Source organism: Mytilus galloprovincialis, chromosome 13, assembly GCF_965363235.1.
Source record: "Mytilus galloprovincialis chromosome 13, xbMytGall1.hap1.1, whole genome shotgun sequence".
In the NCBI taxonomy this organism is placed as follows: domain Eukaryota; kingdom Metazoa; phylum Mollusca; class Bivalvia; order Mytilida; family Mytilidae; genus Mytilus; species Mytilus galloprovincialis.
Genome location: NC_134850.1, coordinates 15,602,835 through 15,624,205, shown reverse-complemented (window position 1 = coordinate 15,624,205; position 21,371 = coordinate 15,602,835). Strand labels below are relative to the sequence as shown.

Below are 21,371 nucleotides of genomic sequence, written 5' to 3'. Positions count from 1 at the left end.
TAGTCTCTGTCTGCTCATGATCGAACTATTTATGATATCTATTATTAACTCATTTATGTTCATGTTCATTTAGGAAGCGATACAATCTTGTCAAGATTGATTACGCTAAGTTCCCTGTTTCAATTTGCTTTCCCGCCACCTATATTACCAAAACAATATTATTTTCGCCAACTTATGATTCTTTTTGCAAATTAACATTATAAGTATTATCACCGATATACTATTGTTGCCTTTACTCAATGTACAGCATCGTCGTCTAATATATATTAATCCTTTTCTATAATCATAATTAAAGGTTATTTTCTTCAGGATTTTCTTATCCCAGGAATAGATTACCTTAGCAGTATTTGGCACAACCTTTTGGAATTGTTGGTCCTCAATGCTCTTCAACTTTTTGCTTGTTTGGCTTCATAACTATTTTGATCTGAGAGTCACTGATGAGTTTTGTGTAGAAGAAACGCGCGTCTGGCGTATTAAATTATAATCCTAGTACCTTTGATAACTATTATAAAAACTAAAATGGAATGGTAAGTTTTGTTTACATTCGTAGATATTGCAAATTGCAAAATTATATTGCAAAGCGCAACAACAAAAAACTCAAACAAGAAGAACGACGACGAACCGTCATAAATTTTTCGCCAGAATAATTAACAACAACGATTGTTTTTGCCATAATTCGTTTTACTGACAGTAACACACTAATGGCAACTACCTGCGGAAACCCTACTGCTATGTCGACCAAAAACAAACGAAGCAAATAAACAAGAGGTGTTTGTCTATTCATACAAAAACAACACAAGATAATTTCATTAAATATATTTCATATTTCATGTGACAAAGCATTATTACAATGTGGTATAAAATTCAAATGGATAATAATGAATTTGATTAAACTTAATAATTAAAATAGTAACTCATCTTAAAAACACAATTGTATATAGGAATAATTTTGCTTGTGTATAACATGTATAATGTATATTGAAAATACTGAAAATTTGTTTTGGCAAGTGACAATGCTCAGTTTTAATAATGTTGTTACTGTCTACATAATAATAATATAATAATCTTAAGGGTCTTAAAGAATATAAAGTACAATTTAAACATCAAAAATTCCTTCATAACGGTTGTCGAACGTGAATTCATTATATATTCAACATTTGACTTGTTTTCCAAGCATTCCATTTTGAAATTCTGGAATTGTATATCCTATTTTTATATGCTATTTTTCAAATAATGTTTGAAATTTTGTAATTATGAAATCGTCCTCTAGTACTACCAATTAAAAACAGCATTCACTTAGTTTACTATGTACCGGGTCTTCCTAAAAAAAGTCAATGCAAACTTTTGAGCGATGACAGTTTCTGTGATTTTCCTCACTTAGCTAAACATATGAAGTCCATAATTTATTGCTCTCTTTATTACCTTCATTCAAAACTTTTTATATTATAACTCTGGTCAAGTATTGACCGTTTAACCTTAATTCAAATTTAGAAATCATAATATTTCTGTAAAATAATTGTTGTGCAAGTACCTTACAAAGTTTTGCATCAGACGTACATTTTTTTTGGCATTTAAAACATAACTAATAAAACAATATTAGTATTAAATATACTATAAATATATACAGCACAATAACAATTAATAAATATCTGTTTTTTTGACATAACGTCATTAACTGAAAATAATTCAAATAGAGGCTTACAGAAAACACTGCTGCTATTGCTTATATGTAGGATGTCAAATTACAAGGTTTTTATTATGGTTTTCCAATTTCGTATGCTAGCAATAACTTGATTAGTTATTTTGGATTGGTATATGTTGTTTTCCTAACAAGGTAATGAGCAGAGATATATCGGCTTTGGTCCTCGAATGAATAACATTTGCCTGATTTTTTGGTTACTGCTGTCCTGTTAAAGGTCAAAATTTCGCCTCCCAGTATTTGAAAATCCTGGATTCATCAGGGATATGTATTTTTTTCCTCAATTATCTAAGTTTGTCTTTAAAAGGTGGTGTCGTAGAAATATCTCGTGCTTATGCTCTACATTTGCAATTTAAACCCTATATTTTAAACAATTGCCAAAGTTGCAATGAAGTGTAGGAAAATTAATAATGGAAATATATGATTGTAAGGATTTATTATTGCGATTGGTGATAAGCAGACAAAAATCGGGAAATAATCAATGCGATTTCATGAATGTTGCATATAAATAATGTTATAAACATTTAAAAGGCAAGCTTTATCAATGCAATCACATTAAAAATTTTATCACAATAATACAAACATTGCAATAACTTTCTGACCCTAAACTTATCAATGCATATTTGTTAGTTTTCAAATTTGCTCTATAACTAGTTAGGACATTTGGCAAATTCATTTTGTAACAAACTAGCATATATTACTTTTATCTACAACATTTTCATTCAAATAGGAAAATATAAGCATAAGATAGTTTAGACTCAACTATGGCATTTTTATAAAATTTATATTGAAGATAATTCAAAATATTTAATTCAATTTTATGATTAAGATTCACTTATTAATTGCCATTTATTTTTTCGTTAAAATAATATTTCAAAATGTTTTAAACAGAACTTGCTAAATGTTATGTCACTTCTCGTTCATAATTCTGATTGTCAAAGTAGACCAGACTCGTAATAATATCTTAGCCAAGCATAATAAAGAAAAAGAAAAATTTGTAAAAATAAGTTTCTGTTGATGTGATACTTTGTGAATATGAATAATATCATTTTATTTTCCGAAGATTTTTTTTTACAGCATTTAGTTCACAATTTCTTAAATGAACAACTTATTTTAAACTGAAGATAAATTACTATGATATTACTTAGAAGAACAGACACAAGTGAATATGTATGAATATGACCCATAATTGTTAATTCATATATAAATATGTGTATCTTTATTGCAATTGTCGTGTATCTGCTGAACTTAGACATCTCAGTGTAATTGCAGTTAATGTCCACATGGTATAAGAAAGAACAGAGATAAAATGTACTTTTCTGTAATTTTAATCTTGTCATTTCAATGCTACTTTTCTAGGTATGAGTTCATAGCATTGCCAATATATTTCATCAAAATATTTCCTGAAATGTACACAGGAAGAATGTAAAGAATGTTGTGCTGAATGTTCTAAGAATTTTATCTCTAACAAACAGTGATAAGGTGTAGAAAAAATCAAACAAGGACTTTCATCGCAAGAATGTAAACTTGATCCTTTATAAAAAATGGTACATGTATTAAGACACAATATTGTTAAAAATAAAATAAAATATATTTATGAGTTATGCCGCAAACATGATAAAAATACCTGTACTGACCGGACACATTCTTAGGATTGCTAAAATGAATACATACGTGGAAATGTAACATAGACATGATGGTTCATCCGTGCTATTCTAATAAAATGAATGTAGGAGGTTTGGACTTTCATCCCTCATCGCTCTCCTCACACTTTCTTTTTACAACCATTAAATAAATACCCACGCTCTTTAACCCACATCCAAAACAATATTCGGTTCCTTCCCTCCAACATTAACATTAATATAAAAAGAACGGCCCTAAGTTCATACATTAGATGATATTGTAACTATACATAGATTATTTGAAGATAATTTCAATGATGTGTAGCTCTATAATCGCCAATAACCTGTATTGTATTTGAAAATAAACAATGTTTGATCAATTTGTTCTTTCAAAAAAATATTATCTTCACATAAATCTTCAGTGACCTTTACTTGTTTCCAGATTGTCTGTAAAATAAAAAAAAAAAAAAAATATTTATCAAAAACTTTCAGATTTTTGTTCAATTTCAACATCTTGCTTATATCTTGGTTTCTAATCGATTAAGGAGAATTCAACATCTGTAAACTACTGTAGACTTTATTTATAGCTTTTTTTTTATATTAGAAAGACATGTTTTACTGTCGGTTGATGGCTGTTGCATACAAAGCAGAAGAGGTTTACGCTGTCCACGCACCAAGTGTCGTTTTCTATGGTGTTCTTTCTTCTAGTATGTAAATTCTAAATGATCCTAAATGGATTTACAAGTTTTGAACATAGGTAAATTACAGTTTACTCATATTTTCATATGACAAATGATAGCTGGCTGTATTCAGGAGTTATTTTTCGTTTCGCTCTATATTCAAGTTCAATTTTCAATTTGCTCTTCCAGTACTTTCTCGTTATCTCTCGAATACTTCATGATGATAAAAGTATGAAATTTGATAAAGTCTTTCAATCATATGAATTCGAGATGATTATATTTCTATAGTTTCACCAAATTCAAAACATATATATTATATCTTCAACTTGCTTCTTTGACATTTGTTCTGTAATATTATGTTGATCAAACAAACAATGTTTCTTTATTTTGAATTGTGTTTTTTTGTCAGACCAGGGATCTCATATATTACAAGTGTTTTACATTCTTGTCTTAGGTGAAAGCCATATGGTAACTTATAGTTGTTTAGATCCTTATCCATTGGTTTTTGTCTGATGTTGTGTCATTTGCTGGTTATGACCCTTGTAACGCGTAGGTACGCGAATCACTCTTATTTTCACTTACATACAGAACTCAACAGATAAGTGTCTTTTTGTAATTTTAATGGAGTGTAAAAGCATTGACGTAAGCAATTTTGTATGTAGCGTGAAAGTGCTTTAGATAAAATATTCATGTTTTATTTAGAATGACGTCCATTATCACTAAACTATATTTGTTTAGGGACCAGCTGAAGGATGCCTCCGGGTGTGGGAGTTTCTGGCTGTATTGGAGACCTAATGATGACCTTCTGATGTTGTCTGTTCTATAGTCGGGTTGTTGTCTCTTTGACACATTCCTCATTTCCATTCTCAATTTTATGTAACGTTACTGTATTGTATAACTTACTTTGCTTGGGCTTCCTTCCGTTCAATCATCTGACGTTTCCATGCTGGCATATTTGCGAAACGTGCCTCATATTCTTCTTCCTGTAAATATTACAGAATTAAGTTGTAGTGGTTTGCTTGATTCTTATCAAAAAATCATAACAAAAAAGGAACAAAAGATAATGTGCCACTTCCTTAAAACAGCACATACAGTTCTTGCTTGAAGGCACAAAGAAATGTTTTTTCGGTATTTTTTCACCTGTATTAATGAATTATAATCATTCATGGGATACTCCAGTCATTATCAACAAACGTGGCTAAGCAAAGAGTAAGCTCCGTGGTATCTAGAAACTAGAAGTTTTACAAATATTTTCCCTAGATAACCAATAAACAGACATAACTCTTTTTAGGGCTTAAACTAAAATCGAGACTTCTTATAAACCGCAAGGACTTGGGGCAGGTGTCCCAAAATGTCAATAAAAACAAGTAACATTTCATCCGTCCTAATGAAAAACAATTGGGCAAGAGATTCATCGCTATTAGTTGGGACATATTTATTGGTCCGAGATATACGAGTCGTTTCATTTGACCAAGGGAAACTCGAGTTAACTTCTGTAAAGTATTTGTTTAGGATTTAATGGAAAAAGGCCATGGAATTATATGTTTTAATGCACTATTTTTCGGAGGCATTAAAAATCGGTTGTAACATTTTCTCCTTAATCGTTTGCAAAAACAAGTCAAATTGCAATAATATCACAGTTTGAAAAAATGTATCGAAACCAAAACTATTGCCTACCTTTTTCTTTTCTTCTGATTCTTGTAACGCTTTCTCTGCCAACTGTCTGGCTAAGAGTTGCTTCTTCCATTCAGGATATGCTGCTCCAACAGGGTCTACATCCGGGACTTTTTCCATAAAATTCTTTGGATCAAATTCTCCCATTAATACTGGGGTTTTAGGTTTTGACTCCTGTGAAATGATTGAAAGTCGCATATCGATTTTTATATTGTAAACTGCGATTCAAAATATGATATTTTTATTTTGGTTGTCAAATGAGCTCAGCGTACAAGTTCAAAAAGTCGTCATCCTTTGATGACAAGTGAAAGTTAGCAATGTCAACATGATGAGAAACTGATTATCATTTAATATGAGGCAGGTGGAAGCGAAGACTATCGGGGAATGTTTGTTTTACTTATCATCATACCTTTCAGTAATCAGAAATATATACAAATTCGCACGAAATCGTTTTCTGATCAGATAAAAATCTCACTATGATGTTTCATGAAAACTCCCGAAAAAGAACAAAAAATTGTGGTGAAAAATATCAAAATCTTAAATTTGAAGTTGAGACAGGAGTGTTTTAGAACATTAAAATGCCAAAAACGGGAAAAATGTAATACATTTAAATTCGAGGAAAATGCTTGTGCGAGCTAGAGAAGAAAATACATGACACACACAAAAGATGAATGGCTGGTCATATTATATGAGGGGTTGAATCGGATGTACAGAAAAGAAAAAAATGGACAAAAAGTGTAGATTAGAGGGCAAAACAATTTAATGAAAAGAGAATAATATGGTTCTACAATATAAATACTAGAGAATAATTAACAAAATAAATAACGAATAGAGAAAAATGGTATAAACAAATTAAAGAATAGAGAAAAAATGGTATACAAAATTTTGAAAAATAGAGAATAATGTCGAGCAAAACAAATTAAGAATTAAAAAAATAGTATAAAAATGTATGGAATGAGGAAATGAGATAGCCCCCACCAGACCTTCATTGATAACTGTTTTTCACTCTATAAATAGTATGTGATTCCTTATACAATATAATACCTTTTGATTGCCATTATTTACACTGACTAGAGGACTACTAGTATTGTTCGGTGTCACTTTTACCGGACTTGGATCGCCAAACGAAAAGACCATTTTGACTTGCTTCCCTTCTCCTGGTTTCTTGGTTACTCTTAAATCTGACAAGTCTTTTTTCTTCAATTCGTCCACTATACTTCTACCGATGACAGGACTCATGCTGCCCATTGATGATAAATTTCCAGTCGAAGATGATGATGTTAACAGTTGTGGCCTACAAAACGTGCAAGGAGTTTAGACAGATAAATGGAAAAAATAGATACGAAGAGGGCAGTACAAAACTGTTCAAGAAAGAAAGAAACGAGACTGAACATCATAGAAAAAATGAAAAAATTAACAATTAAATAAAAGTCATGAAAACATTATTGTAATACAAAACGTTTGAGCAAAGAGAACACCTGCAAAAATGGAGGTACATTTCAGAAGAGTAGGTTGTTCGACTTGTGGCGTCCGTAGTGTTGATTTATGTCGATGAAAATCCAGCGATGTTTCCTAACGCGAAAAGGACGAAATAGACGGTTGCGACTGATTTTATGACAGTACACAGATATGTCATTACATTCATTCAAATGACGATGGCGTCTGTTAAATTATAAGTATAATTTCAAGGTCAAAATATAGGTCTGTACAAAGATTCTTTTATTTTTATTGAATCTATTTACGCATTCATTCTTTTATTTTTATTGAATCTATTTACGCATTCATTCTTTTATTTTTATTGAATCTATTTACGCATTCAAACTTTTCTTTTCTACTCTATAGCTGACCGTACGGTATGGTTGGTTTTTTTTTGGTTTATTGTAAAAGACCGTACGGTAACTTTAGTATAATTGCTTACATCCAAATTTACTGAACTCTCTTGTATAGGTGTCCAATTGACAATCAAATCACATTCGCTTATCTTTATATTGGTTCATTATATTGTATACAGAGTACAAAATTCGTGAGTACTATAGTACTAAAAATACTCACTATCGCTCTGGCAAGAATAATCACGAATATAATGCATGCCTACCCAAGTTAAAACTACAATAAAGTATAGCTTGCATGACTTATTTCTTAAGTATGAATGGCTAACCAAAGTTAAGTGCAAAAATTTAAACATTGCATGGTTTTGTAATTCTCAATTTTAAGCCAAATAAATCATTTTTTGGTGATATTTTACGAAAAGCTTGCTGATACACATTTCAATCGATGATATTATAACTTATTTTCCTAGAACAAATTCATATAATGTTTAACTTATTATTTGAAGATTGCATAATTTTGGTCCCTAACAGACGTATATATTTATACTCAATGATATTTCAATATTTACCTTGGTGATTTTTTAACTTCGCCATTCGTCATTGACATTGGTCGATTTTTTTCTGCATGATCCGTGTTTCCATTTGTTCGAATTTGTGCGACTTCAGAATCACCATTTTGATCATGTGTATCGTTTTCATTCAAGTTTGTTTCTGAATTGCTTACATGCAATTGTTTAAGCTCTGATAACCAATCAGATTTAGGAGCCGTTATTGATTCTGTCATGTTTCTAGTTCCTTTTGGTTTCAAATTTGAAGCGGAAGTTGGTACTTTTTGTGGTATTCCGCGAAATGGAGGTGTTGGAATCAGCGAAGAAGAGTCTTTGCGTTGAAAATTGTCCCTAAGTGTTTGCACAGTTCTTTTTTCTTCAATATTTGTTGAAACAGAGTTTGGTTTACTGCTATGGTCTCCGGTTGCTTTTGTTAAAATGGACGCACGGGGTGATGATACACGATGCGGCGAGCTAGTAGGAGTTCCTTGTGTAGATGCGCTTGGCGAATTTATAAAATGATGATTACTTGAAAAATGAACAGAACTGTCAGTCGTCTGCCGTTTTTTGCTTACGTCATCATATCTTGAAGCAGACGACAATGTTGATGTATCGGAAGATAAATCGCTTTCCTGTCCAGCAGAATTATGATCTTCTACAATAGATTTATCCGTACCATAGACAACTTGTGTCGTAATATCAGTTTCGGGAAATGTTGTGTTGCTGTTATCTAATAAAACTGGACTGCCGTTTTCAGATTCTTTCTCTGCAAAGTATTAAGGGGAGAAAATCTAAACCAACGTGATTTCATGACTATCGGAAAAATACATTTGTATAACTTTAATAACAACTTTCAAAGTTATTATTTTCTATGGGCGAACCATTTAACTTTAAGGAGTAGGGGGTTATGGTTTTTTTGTCTGAGGCAGAATAAAAAAAACATTCGCACAGAATCTAACACTACACTGAAGGTGTGGCGAAAATCTGGATTCAGAATAATTTCTTTGTCATCTGCTTGACCACAATATCTTGTTTTTAGGATAAAACCAATACATTATGTTCTCGAATATTTTTTTCTATACTCTATGAATCCCACATGAACCTTCTTTTCTTACTGTCATATATGACTGCATATTGAACCATACAATTACATAAATTTAAACTTAAACATTATTATTATATTTCGTACTCCGCCCCTTTATTATTTGATTTACCAATTTTTTAGTAGTGTAGTTAGCTCAACAACAGTGATGTCTTCCGTTTTCACACAATATTGCACCAACCCTGGCAATATAACATTTTGAAGTACCTAAATTAACTCACAGAACCTTTCGATGTTATATCTCTTTTCCAGATACACACTATTAGTTGTTAAACAGTATATAAATCTTGTTTTATGTTGCTCTATTATGAAAGCTATCCGTAAAAAACAAGTCACATCATTGATCGAGTTTTCCTCTGTGTTTATGGCGTACTCAGTCAATCACAAAGTGTTGGTGAACACATTTGAAAATATTACCTAAAATACATTAGTTTTTGAAATGGAAAATTGTCTCAATTTGTTCATCAGTATGAGATCTCTGACAACTCGTTTACCTGATATTGTATCTGGAGGTAAGTCTGGTGGTTCGTAGTTGTCTGGGTTAATCTGGTGCGATTTATAATTATCTGCTGATGCTGAGCGGGTTGTAACACTTTCAGTGCTTGACAAAGAATCGTCGTCCTCTGGATAGTCTCGTTCTGGAATGTGAACAGGAGGTTCCTGGTGGACGTCGTGCGAGTTAGTATTAAGATTATCACATGCTTCAGGCGTCACGTTTCTGTCGGTTGAGTTCAGGGAGTCATGCGTTGTGGAAGAAGTGTTGTTAGTGAAAGAATCGTGATCTGATTGACTGAAGTTACTTTGAGAGGAACGGTTATAAGTTGGATAATGATTAAAGTGGTTAGAGAAGCTATTAGATGCCTGGATTATAGGTTTCTGACGATCTGATTGGTTAGTGTGGTTGCTAGTATTCAGTTGATTTATACCGTTACTATTTGTTATGTTGTCCGAGTTTTCTTTTTCTAAGAAGTCAGAAGATGGAAACTGAAGATAGAAAAGTAAAAGATGAGTTAAAAGCGAATCTGAAAACAATTGTGACAGGAACAATAAATATTCATGAGTAGAAAAATAAGAACTAGTACTGCGGATTCATTATTATTTGTTGGATACCTATTATCTTGGATTTCGTTGTTACAGGCGAACCCCGAAATAACAAATTTTCTATAGGCAAAATCACGAAATTAAATATCCACGATTATATAAGTTTTCTTTGATCCACGAAAATAAGGACCCAACGAAAATAAATGAATCCACAGTATTCAATTTGTCTTTAAAATTGGATAGATATAAGTTTATAAATACTAGAATTATTCAAAATATATATATTAAACGAACAAGGCAAAATTTGGCCATTCTCTTTCGATAAGTTTACAAGCTGTTACCCAATGGCCTTTAATACTATATTTAATGGTATAGGCTGTATCCATTATTGAAGGCCATGTATCGAATTGACCAACAATTAAAGAATAGAAAATAATTGAGTGATAAAATAAAAAGAATAGAGAATAGTAGACAAAATAAGTTAAGAATATGGAAGAATGGTTATCAATTGAAGATTACATAAATTAAGCCATTAGTTTTTTCGTTTGAATTGTTTTACATTTGTCATTTCAGGGCCTTTTAAAGCTGACTATGCGTTATGGGCTTTGTACAGTGTTGAAGGCCTTGCGGTGACATAAAGTTGTTAATTTCTATGTCAGTTTGCCTCTTGTGGAGTTTTGTCTCATAGGCAATCATGCCACATCTTCTTTTTTATATTAAAAGTAGACAAACCAATCCAGACCCTCTTTTTAAAGAAAATTTGCATGTGCAATCATATCACATTACCATGTGTGTAAATACAATAAGGTCTAAACTTAACAGTACAGCAACATCGAAGACAAGACTTAGTGTGTTTCGCGTTTATTTTTAAACTTTCTTTCTTCAAACATAATTGGAAAGAAATGGTATGCTGTATCAAATTATCACAAAAAAGCACAACACATGCACAAGAAAAAAACAAAGGCAAAATAAAGATGCAAAATTATTAAAAACTGAGTTGAATATTTTTCAATTTAGCCCCATTTATTGAAAGTAAAAATATCCTTTATGAGTCAGATGTTTTGCAACCTAGGTATACGTGTTCCTAGACGAAGAAAGCAATCAAAGCGCTGTTACTTTGCTATTTATTTATCTTTTGTTTTTTGCAGTGCATGTACTGATTTTGTGTCATGGATGGATACCCAATATCCTTTGATTTTCTATTAGTATACGTGCATACATATAATAAACTTGTAAAAACTGCATACATGCCCTAATAAAGTATATAATAAAGACCAACAATAAACATAGATCTGTTTCCTGCCTCCATACATACCCCAACATATTTTATCGACATGTTTCAATTGGTTTAGCAAGTGTTAACGACTACACATCATTAGCTCTAGAACTTCCCCCTATACATATAGTAACCCCGCCGCACCTTTGTGCCTGTCCCAAGTCAGGAGCCTCTGGCCTTTGATAGTCTTGTGTGGTTTTAATTTTAGTTTCTTTTATATATTTCGGAGTTTAGTATGACGTCCATTATTACTGAACTAGAATATATTTTTGTTTAGGGGCTAGCTGAAGCACGCCTCCGGGTTCGGGATTTTCTCGCTCCATTGAATACCCATTGTTGACCTACGGCTGCCATCTGCTCTTTGGTTGGGTTGTTGTCTCTTTTCCATTCCATTCTCAATTTTATATACAGAATACTATTCCTAATCTATAATAATTATTTTGCTCACCAATCTACTGTCTGTGTTCTACCAAGCAGACAAGAAACATATTTATATTTGTTGGCCTAATACTTATTGATTTGTATCAAAACCTTTATATGGCCTGATATTTATTGATTACTGTTGATTCATTCATATTCGTTGAACACCAATTTTCGTGGGAACAGGGAAACCACGAATTTAAAATTCAACGAAGTACACATTTTCTTTAGACGTGAATGCAGAAACCACGAAATTAAATATCCACAAACATGTTAGTTTTTTTCAATCCACGAAATTGATAACCACGAAAAAAAATGAATCCACAGTAGTACCCAAACCCTTTTCAGCCAGGAGGTAATTATATAGTATATATCTGTTGGTCTAATATGCATGGTTATGTATACCAATACCCTCTACTCTAGCTATACTTGATGCAACATGACATATATACAAATAAAGAACATCCCATTACTAAAAATTAGGTTACGGCGACTATACAAGACAAGATATTATATAAATTGCTAAGCGTATATCATTAACTGCTATAAAATAGATTGTTGTCTAAGATATAATCCGTCCAATACTGACAGTCTCTCTATATAGCGATCTTATATTGTTTTTCAATTTTTATTGAGAGATTAAGGGACGACATCAAAAGTTCAATGAAGGATAAAAAACTTAATTCACATAGTTTTTTCACTGACCCCCTCACCCCCCTCTTAACTTAATTTGGGAAAAATTGATTGACCAATATGGATATATGTAAAAATCAATGTCGGATAACCAAATCTTGCGGCAGTTCAACCCCCCACCCCCAAACTATTTGAATTAAGTTTTTTATCTTACATTGATCTTTTGATGTCGTCCCTAAAACTAAGTTCGCATTTAGTATATTGTAATGTCTCATTGTTACATAGCATGTTATCCTCTAAATCTTATGTTTGGTTTTTATTTTTATCATCAAGTTGTTATTTCTATTATGATACAACACGTAAATACACACTTGGTCATAAGTTAAGTCTTTACTATATTCGAGTCTTTGTACAACACTGCTGCCTCCGAGGGTACCGAACTTGGCTGTTTTCTTATAATATAATTGTATCAATTATATTATTATATAATTGTTTTCTTATTGTTAAATTTAAGACTACATAGTTCATGTACATATATAAGTGGACAGGATCAGCTTTTTTCATGTTTTTTCTTCAAAATCTTCAGAAACAGTGTTAAAACGTATTTGGTTGTAATAATTTCCAATATTACCTTTACGTTAGTTATTTTGCATATTTTGAGAGAACCAAAGTTTTAAACAAGGTTTTAAAAAATCCAAAAAAAATCGGGGTAAATACTATCATACTTTGCAAGATTATGACTGGTAGTTTTAAAATGTCTGCAGACGCAACGTAAAATCTTATTAGTTAACATTGGCAACGTGTTTTGAGAGTTATGAAACCAATCAAACTCTATACACGCGGCAAGTACAACAAAAATGTCAAAGTATCTAATTTTTCATGATGAAGTGGTCCTTAACTTATGACCGATTGTATATAATTTATGAAAAGTACTAGTATAAAGTACTAATATATAATTTCTTAAGCATGGATATATATTATTACATGTTGAAGAGTTTTTATCTGACATTGAAAAAGCGACCTGATATTCTAGGTTGACTTTGAGATATGACCTTTTCTTACACAACAATAGAGACTGTTCTATACGGAAGTTTAATTTATTCGTGTGTCTTACAAGGAGAGTGTTAAAATACCATTGCCACAGATCTATATATAGATCAATACATTTGTATATGGAAATAAATAATACGTCAAAGCTATCAGATACGAATTGAGGGGTTTGGCAGTGGACATGCCCCCCCCCCCCCGAACTAAAAATGTGGTTAAGGTATAGAAGTTTTTAATGTAAGTATAGGAGTTTTTAATGTTTCAATCTTTTATGTTGCCTAGTTTGAACACCCCTCTCCCTTTTTAAAACCCTCGATCCACATTTGGCAATATGGGACAAAAAGTAAAATCTGAAAATACTTAACTTACTAGAGGAATTGTACCTAAACTGGGGACATCAAAACAAATTTGACAAAGGAGGTTGTAAAGCGCCGAATCTCGTTATGACATCACATATCAACCTTCAATAGTAAACAGAAGCGGGTCCTTTCATTTCTAAAAGGGGGTTCCAACCAAGGAGAAGGGTCCATATATATATGATGTCCCCGTTCAAATGCATTGATCGTCAAAAAAATTATCTAACACCTAGTTCCCCAACCCCTGGATCCGCCATTGTAGATAGTCTATCATTGGTTAGTATTGCATGACTGAATGTTTAACATTGTAACCGCAACTCAGAATCGAACATCTACTGCGATATAAAATGATTAATAAAGAACAAACTAGATAGTGATGTTTAAGCTGAGTTGCACATAATACAGTTCTCTTCATTCTTTATCCATGTGTTCGGTCATTAAGCGTTTTAAGCCCCCCCCCCTCTTTTAAATACCCATCAAATAAAGATATGGAATCTGAAAATACTTAACTTACTAGAGGAATTGTACCTAATCTGGGGACATCAAAACAAAGGAGGTTGTAAAGCGCCGAATCTCGTTATGACATCACATATCAACCTTCAATACAGAAACGGATCCTTTCATTTCTAAAAGGGGGTTCCAATTAAGGAGAATGGTCCATATATATATGATGTCCCCGTTCAAATGCATTGATCGTCAAAAAATTTATCTAACACCTAGTTCCCCAACCCCCTGGATCCGTCATTGTACATAATACAGTTCTCTTCATTCTTTATCCATGTGTTCGGTCATTAAGCGTTTTAAGCGTTTTAATAAAAATATGGATGCATGGTGATTCAAATCAAACTTATTAATGTATCTAAAAAGTCAATAGTGTAATGTTCTTACTTTTTTACTGTAATATATTCTACTTACAGGTAAAACGAACTAGGTAACTCCAGTGAAACCAAACAGGTATGACAGAAGATAGTCTACCTTTCATTATTTAAGACAATACATAATTAATAATTAAAGGTCCAATTAACTTGGCTTATTCTTCTTTGATCTGACCAGAATGATGTGTGGTTGCGTTTTTTACTTAACTTTTACTTTCGAATAACATAGGTAATAAGTTGTTTTTTTCTTCTAAAAAGTGGTATGGCCTAATTTCACTCGAGGGGTCAAAACCCGAAAGATTGTTAAACCGAATGAAATTTTTTGTATTGAAAAGATTTGTTTTTAAATTAGATATCACTGCTGGTGACAATTTTAATAACATTTTGTAAATTGCATTTTTCTGTAACGTAAGTTTGAGTTGAAGCAAAGATTTGTATAGTACTATACAAATCCTTGGTTGAAGCAAATACTTTATCAATTCAAAATGAATAAATTTGTTTCTGAATTGAAAGACCCTCCATAGCTTTACTTCGTATAACGGTATGGCTTAGAGAATTAAGTTATTGTGTAGGACGTTCAGCATACAACCTCACCAACTATACTTCCAATTGATTTCTGTTTGATCAAGCGTGTCCATCTCGGTTATTTTTGGAATAAAATACTGAATTTTCAATGTCATGACTTAAAATCGACAGATTTTTTTCAAAATTTCGTTGAAACATATTTCGACAATAAGCAACTCGACTACAAGTTTAAAAATACGCAATCATATGGTTACAGTGGCGGGTCCAGGGAAGGGTTTCGGGGGTTGGAACCTCCCTTTCTTGGACGATCAATGCATTTCAATGGGGACATATGGTTGGAACCCCCCCGGGTTATCCCGGGTTGAGAACCCCCTTTTAAACCACCAAGATCATATAAAATGCTGATACTTCAGATTTTAGAATAAATGAGCACCTAGTATATGAAATACAGGTCCTACCTCTTTGATTGCAGATTACTTCCGGCTGTGAACATGCACTCAATGACATGGCATTTAACCTTCACTTTTTTGACAGCTACAAAGATACTTTACGTACTAATGCGAAAAATTTAAAGCTTTATTATTTTTACCCGGGCGTATTCTAGCGAGGATTTATGAAATGGAACAAGAACACAAATTTAGACAATTCTGGTAGTTTTTATAGTTTTAAGTCCTGAAGGAAAAAATATGTAAAATGAAAATTCAAAAATGTAAATATTCGTGTCTGACAAGACTAATCTGTCTCTCAATATCTGAAGGATGTTACTCGAGAGATTTATAATACCTTTGGGTCGACCATTTCAGTTCATGATTATTCATAAATCAATTCTAAACATGATTTCTCCCTAGGACTGCAAAGAAAATAAATGTAAAAGAGTGCACAATGCACGCACTGAGATGTCCCACCTGTTAAACTGATCATGGTTGCCTTTATATTGAAAGTCTTTGATATAAAAGTTTAATACAAGTATCGTAACATGATCATTGTACATGAGGTCAAGGTCAGATTTACCCTGACAGACGAACATGAACACCTTGGAATCGTTCCATTCCCCTATATGAAACCTGCTTTGAACAAGACGGACACACTTAGTCGGATTATATACGTGTTTATTCGCCGGATATGTTGCAATTAATAGCATGCCTGAAAGAGAATCAGCAAATACTAATTAAAGGTCTTGGATTTGACCCGGAGGGATTTGGTAACGCCACCTCTTCAGTCTCGGATTCGATGCGAACATGCTACAACGGAACTCTCATGTGAAAAATTCGATCACATTTTTACATGAAAATTCATTCAAATGAGACAATTACATGTATCCACCAGGGTTAAGATGATGTGGAATCATATTTTACCATGCGGCCTTCATGTCAACAATGAGGAAAAACTAATAGAATATAGCCAGCTGTAAAAGACCACCGACATGAAAAATGTCCAACAATTCATGAAGAAAACCAACGGTTTCATTCATAATAAATAAAAAAAAAAAAAAAAATATGACATGAACCAACAACAACCTCTGAATTACAGGATACCGACGGTGACATGGGTCAGCCAAACGTATTATGAGTGAACTATAGGTATCCGCGTTTTGCCTCCATAATAGTTCTGCCTATACTACAACTTACTTTTATTAAATGCATTTACTTTTACATACACATGTTAAGCTAATCTCTAAACAATGTGTATTACTTATCTTTTACAACAAACAATTTATTCATTGTTATATATCACATTTACATTACGTAAAAACAACATCTGTTATTAGTCAATGATGTAAAATCATTAAATATTCCTTTTCTACTAAGACTTAACCAAGGAAATCGATTTAATCATCAATAAATAACATTATCTACATCTCTTTATATGTAGGTATCAAAAGCCTAAAAGTAAAGGTGTTACAATAATTTCCTCGATGGAGTGTGTATTTCACTACTATTTTCTTTAATTTTGTGGGACATTATTCTGTACTTTCCTCCCTTCTCTATATTTAAGACCCTCATTATTCTTAAATCTTTAAAATAAAAAATGCGAACTTCTCACATTCATTTTCTTTTTGCCCATTTTTTTTCTCTTTTGTTAATCTAACCCAGACCATCATCCACTTTAAAGATTTTCTCGTGACGGTGTAAACTGAAAGAAATCTGTTTGTATGATGGTTTAAAACACCACTATTATCGTCCTTGGTAAATAAATTTCCATCAGTTTTCATTGGTCGAGAACGCACGAGATCCCGGATAGAACGATGACCTTCACCAAGAAAACAAGCAATCCTTAATTGTCAATTATGAAAGGTGTCGACCACACCTTCCTAAAATTGTTAAAGTTATTTCCTACATTTAACAGCATATTCACCGCAAGGTTCTATCCAGTTATATATTTTTATTAGGGGGGGGGGGGGGTAAACATTTGTGAAGATTATCGGTCTAAAGGACACATTAACGATCCACTGTTGGGCGATGCTTGCCTTATCATTGGCTATATGACTCGTCGATGTCATAAGTGGGGCAAAAAAAGTCGTCCCTTCCGGAGCACCTGCCATCACCTCGATTTTGATGGTGGTCAGTCTGGTAATTGGTTAAATGCATATTTTTACCCCAAGGGGTTGATGGCATAAAAAACTTCATTCATGATGAATATGGTATAATACAATTTTTGGCTAGATTTAATATTATGAATCATTTAAAATTTGATTTGTATTAATATTATCTACGCCCTTCAGTCTCTGGGGGACAGTTGTTTCACTGGCAATCATACCACATCATATCTTTATGATTGTTTTTATGCCCCACCTACGATAGTAGAGGGGCATTATGTTTTCTGGTCTGTCCGTCCGTTCGTCCGTCCGTCTGTCCCGCTTCAGGTTAAAGTTTTTGGTCAAGGTAGTTTTTGATGAAGTTGAAGTCCAATCAACTTGAAACTTAGTACACATGTTCCTTATGATATGATCTTTCTAATTGTAAAGCCAAATTAAACTTTTGACCCCAATTTCACGGTCCACTAAACATTGAAAATGAAAGTGCATGTTTCAGGTTAAAGTTTTTGATCAAGGTAGTTTTTGATGAAGTTGAAGTCCAATCAACTTGAAACTTAGTACACATGTTCCCTATGATAGTATCTTTCTAATTTTGAATGCATATTATATTTTTTATCCAATTTCACGGTCCATTGAACATGGAAAATGATACTGCGAGTGGGGCATCCGTGTACTTTGGACACATTCTTGTTAATGATTTGTTTGCCGCTGAGAGTGATGATCTGCGTAAATGTCAGTTTTGTCACGTCCATGCATTTGGATGGAGAGTTGTCTCTGACATTGGCACTCATACCACATCTTCATATATCTATGACAGACATACGTAAACATATAGGTCTAAAAGATATAACTTACAGAAAATGTAAACGAAAGTGTTTTGCACATAAGTATGAATGCTTTTTGAAAAATTATCTCTTAAATTGATCGAAATTTAACATTAGACCATTCATTTTGCTGTGACCGTGAAAAATTGACAAATTGACATGGTTATAGTTTCTACGAGGTGCATCTGCTAATAAAATTAAATGAATGAATGTACATTTCTTTCTACGAACGGTGGACATGCATACACAACGCTCATCGTGCGGTAAGGTCTCACAAAAGACCTACTTGTCCACTTGCCTCGTGGCTAACTAAATCAAATAAGGAATTGGTCGAGTTAAATTCAATTTATTACATAAAAAATCTGTTACACTTTCAAGTTAGAATGGAGTATATGTCAATAAAAAATATATGTTAGTATTACATTAATGTACGAGGCTATATAATTTTATTGCGGTTGGCTAAAAAAAAGCCATAGAATGCTTCAATACAAGTTCTTTGTTTTGGTCTATTATAAACTGAATATTAAACAATATGACAAAATTTACGACTAAGGGAACGACCATTCAACTTCAAAAAGGGGGGTGGGTATGATTTTTTCATAAACAAATAGTTGTATTCCCATTTTCATTTTGAGGGGGGGGAATAGTGTGATCAAGCAGATGACAAAATATTATTCTGAATCCTGAATTTCCCAAATACCTTAGTATTAAATTTTGGAGAAAAAAAAACGGTCGAAAAAAGTTTACGCTTTTCGAACTCAGACAAAAAAAAAACATAACCGCCCCTACCCCTTTGAAGTTAAATGTTTGCAACCAACAACATTTATACACAATCCTCTATTATAAATTATAATAACAAGCTAAATGTATGCATCCCTGAATGGTACATAGTCTTTGATTAGATAGTTCCTTCCTACATTATTGAAAAGCATGCAGTGTCCTTTTTACTTTACCTTATGGAGTCATTTAATCTGTTATCAGAAAATATAAAACAAAATATTTTAAAACGTAGAGATTGAAAAATCTAAAACATATAAACTGTTAACACAGAGATATGTCTCGCCCTCGAAACCTAATCACAAGCTGTACTGAATCAATTGTTGACTCGTGAACAGCACGCCCAAGTCTCGTTTCCGCAACTAACGTTGCAGGCGAGACAATATTTTTAAAACTTTATTGCTTATAAATATTCTTGATTTCAAAGCACTTCATCTTTACAGTATATCCATATATGATTTTCCCCGTTTTATTGAAAATAAACATACAGCAAGTGAAATACAATAGGGAAACGTAACATTCTTGTGAAAACAATTACAACAACAATTTTGTGCATTTTACCCATAAGTCCATATTTTTAAATCATGGCTACGATGAAATGATGACGTGATAACTGCATGTGCAAACTTTGATACTTAACGTACCTCTCCGCGTATGAGAGCAGCACAACCCGACTGATGACACTTCTCAGCTAGTTCTGCTGCAGTTAGTCCGTCATTGTCCGTTATATTAACATCACATCCGTTGTCTAACAGAGCCTTAATCACCTGTAACAAAACAAAGAAGTAAGTTTACATGTATCTATATAGATCTATTATAAGCAGCATTCATATATTAGCCTCCATATGTCTAGTAGTACCATAACATATTCATATTCAAATCAAATCTTTATTGCCATAATTCTCTACTCTAGCTTAGTCAATCAAGAATGAGGCAAAACATAAACAAAAGCAATATTTAAGTTAATATGTCTATATATTTATATAGGGCTGACGATAAATGTCATTTTATTCTTATCAGTTAAAACTATGAATTGTATTTTAAATTACCCAAAAATCTAAATGAACTGTTTAACAGTATACTGTTCATATATCATGAAGAAGATCTGTTCGTATTTTTTGCATAAGTTATCTTCTCTTGATATCTAACCCATTCATTTAAAAAAAGAGGATGCTGACCCAGGATAACTGGTTAAGGTGGGGGAGGTCTAACTATATGGATTGATAAAAAGGGGGGTTGCAACACCGCCATCCCCTCCGCCCCCGAATGGATCTGCCACATCATTTTCTGGTCTCAGGTTGATTGACTGATTGTGAATATATATGTTATCTACACACATCTAATGATCCAATTGCAAGAGAACTCAGACAATACATATCGTCAAGATCATGTTTTGTTGATTGTTGTTTGTTTAACGTCCAGTGGAAAATATTTCATCCATATTCGGGCTATGATATCTAAATTAGTACCAATAAAGCTGATTATTCATCGTAAAATATGTCGATGTAGGGCGGTAATTTAGACTGTCACTAGAGAATGAGAGTATGTTGAAAAGGGCCGAAATATATAAAAAGGCAGTGAATGACATTGTTTCGGCTGGATGTTGTCGTGAATTACCGAGTTATGCACCCTCCTAAGTAATGCTTTATATATTAGTACTAAATTATATTAGTTGGGTTTTCTTTCACTCATCCCCTCCCCCTAAACCCTTTTCAGGCAGAATAGCACTTAACAAACGCCATCATTGGATCTATAAATTGAAATATTTATGCCATACAAAACATCCATAGTGAGGCAGAAATTCTCAATATTCATCATTTTTTTCAAGTTACTAAAAAACTTCGTACAAAACAATTCAAACTGGCGTCCAGTGACTTTGATGAGACGATAAATCTTGGGTGTTGTTC

At 32.7% G+C, this 21,371-nt stretch overlaps 1 protein-coding gene across 2 annotated transcripts in view; it reads right to left on the bottom strand.

The window, feature by feature from the left end:
• Positions 1-3,334: 3,334 nt before the first annotated feature.
• Positions 3,335-21,371, bottom strand: part of LOC143056063 (uncharacterized) — a 32,726-nt gene continuing 14,689 nt past the window's right edge. For both annotated transcript variants that reach the window (XM_076229139.1, XM_076229140.1), the window contains 7 exons: positions 20,109-20,231; positions 9,649-10,138; positions 8,074-8,818; positions 6,720-6,969; positions 5,679-5,849; positions 4,905-4,984; positions 3,335-3,768 (listed from right to left, as the gene is read on the bottom strand). In XM_076229139.1, coding sequence (XP_076085254.1) covers positions 3,750-3,768; positions 4,905-4,984; positions 5,679-5,849; positions 6,720-6,969; positions 8,074-8,818; positions 9,649-10,138; positions 20,109-20,231 — 1,878 coding nt within the window. In that variant the 3' untranslated portion in view covers positions 3,335-3,749. The remainder of the gene's footprint in view (positions 3,769-4,904; positions 4,985-5,678; positions 5,850-6,719; positions 6,970-8,073; positions 8,819-9,648; positions 10,139-20,108; positions 20,232-21,371) is intronic.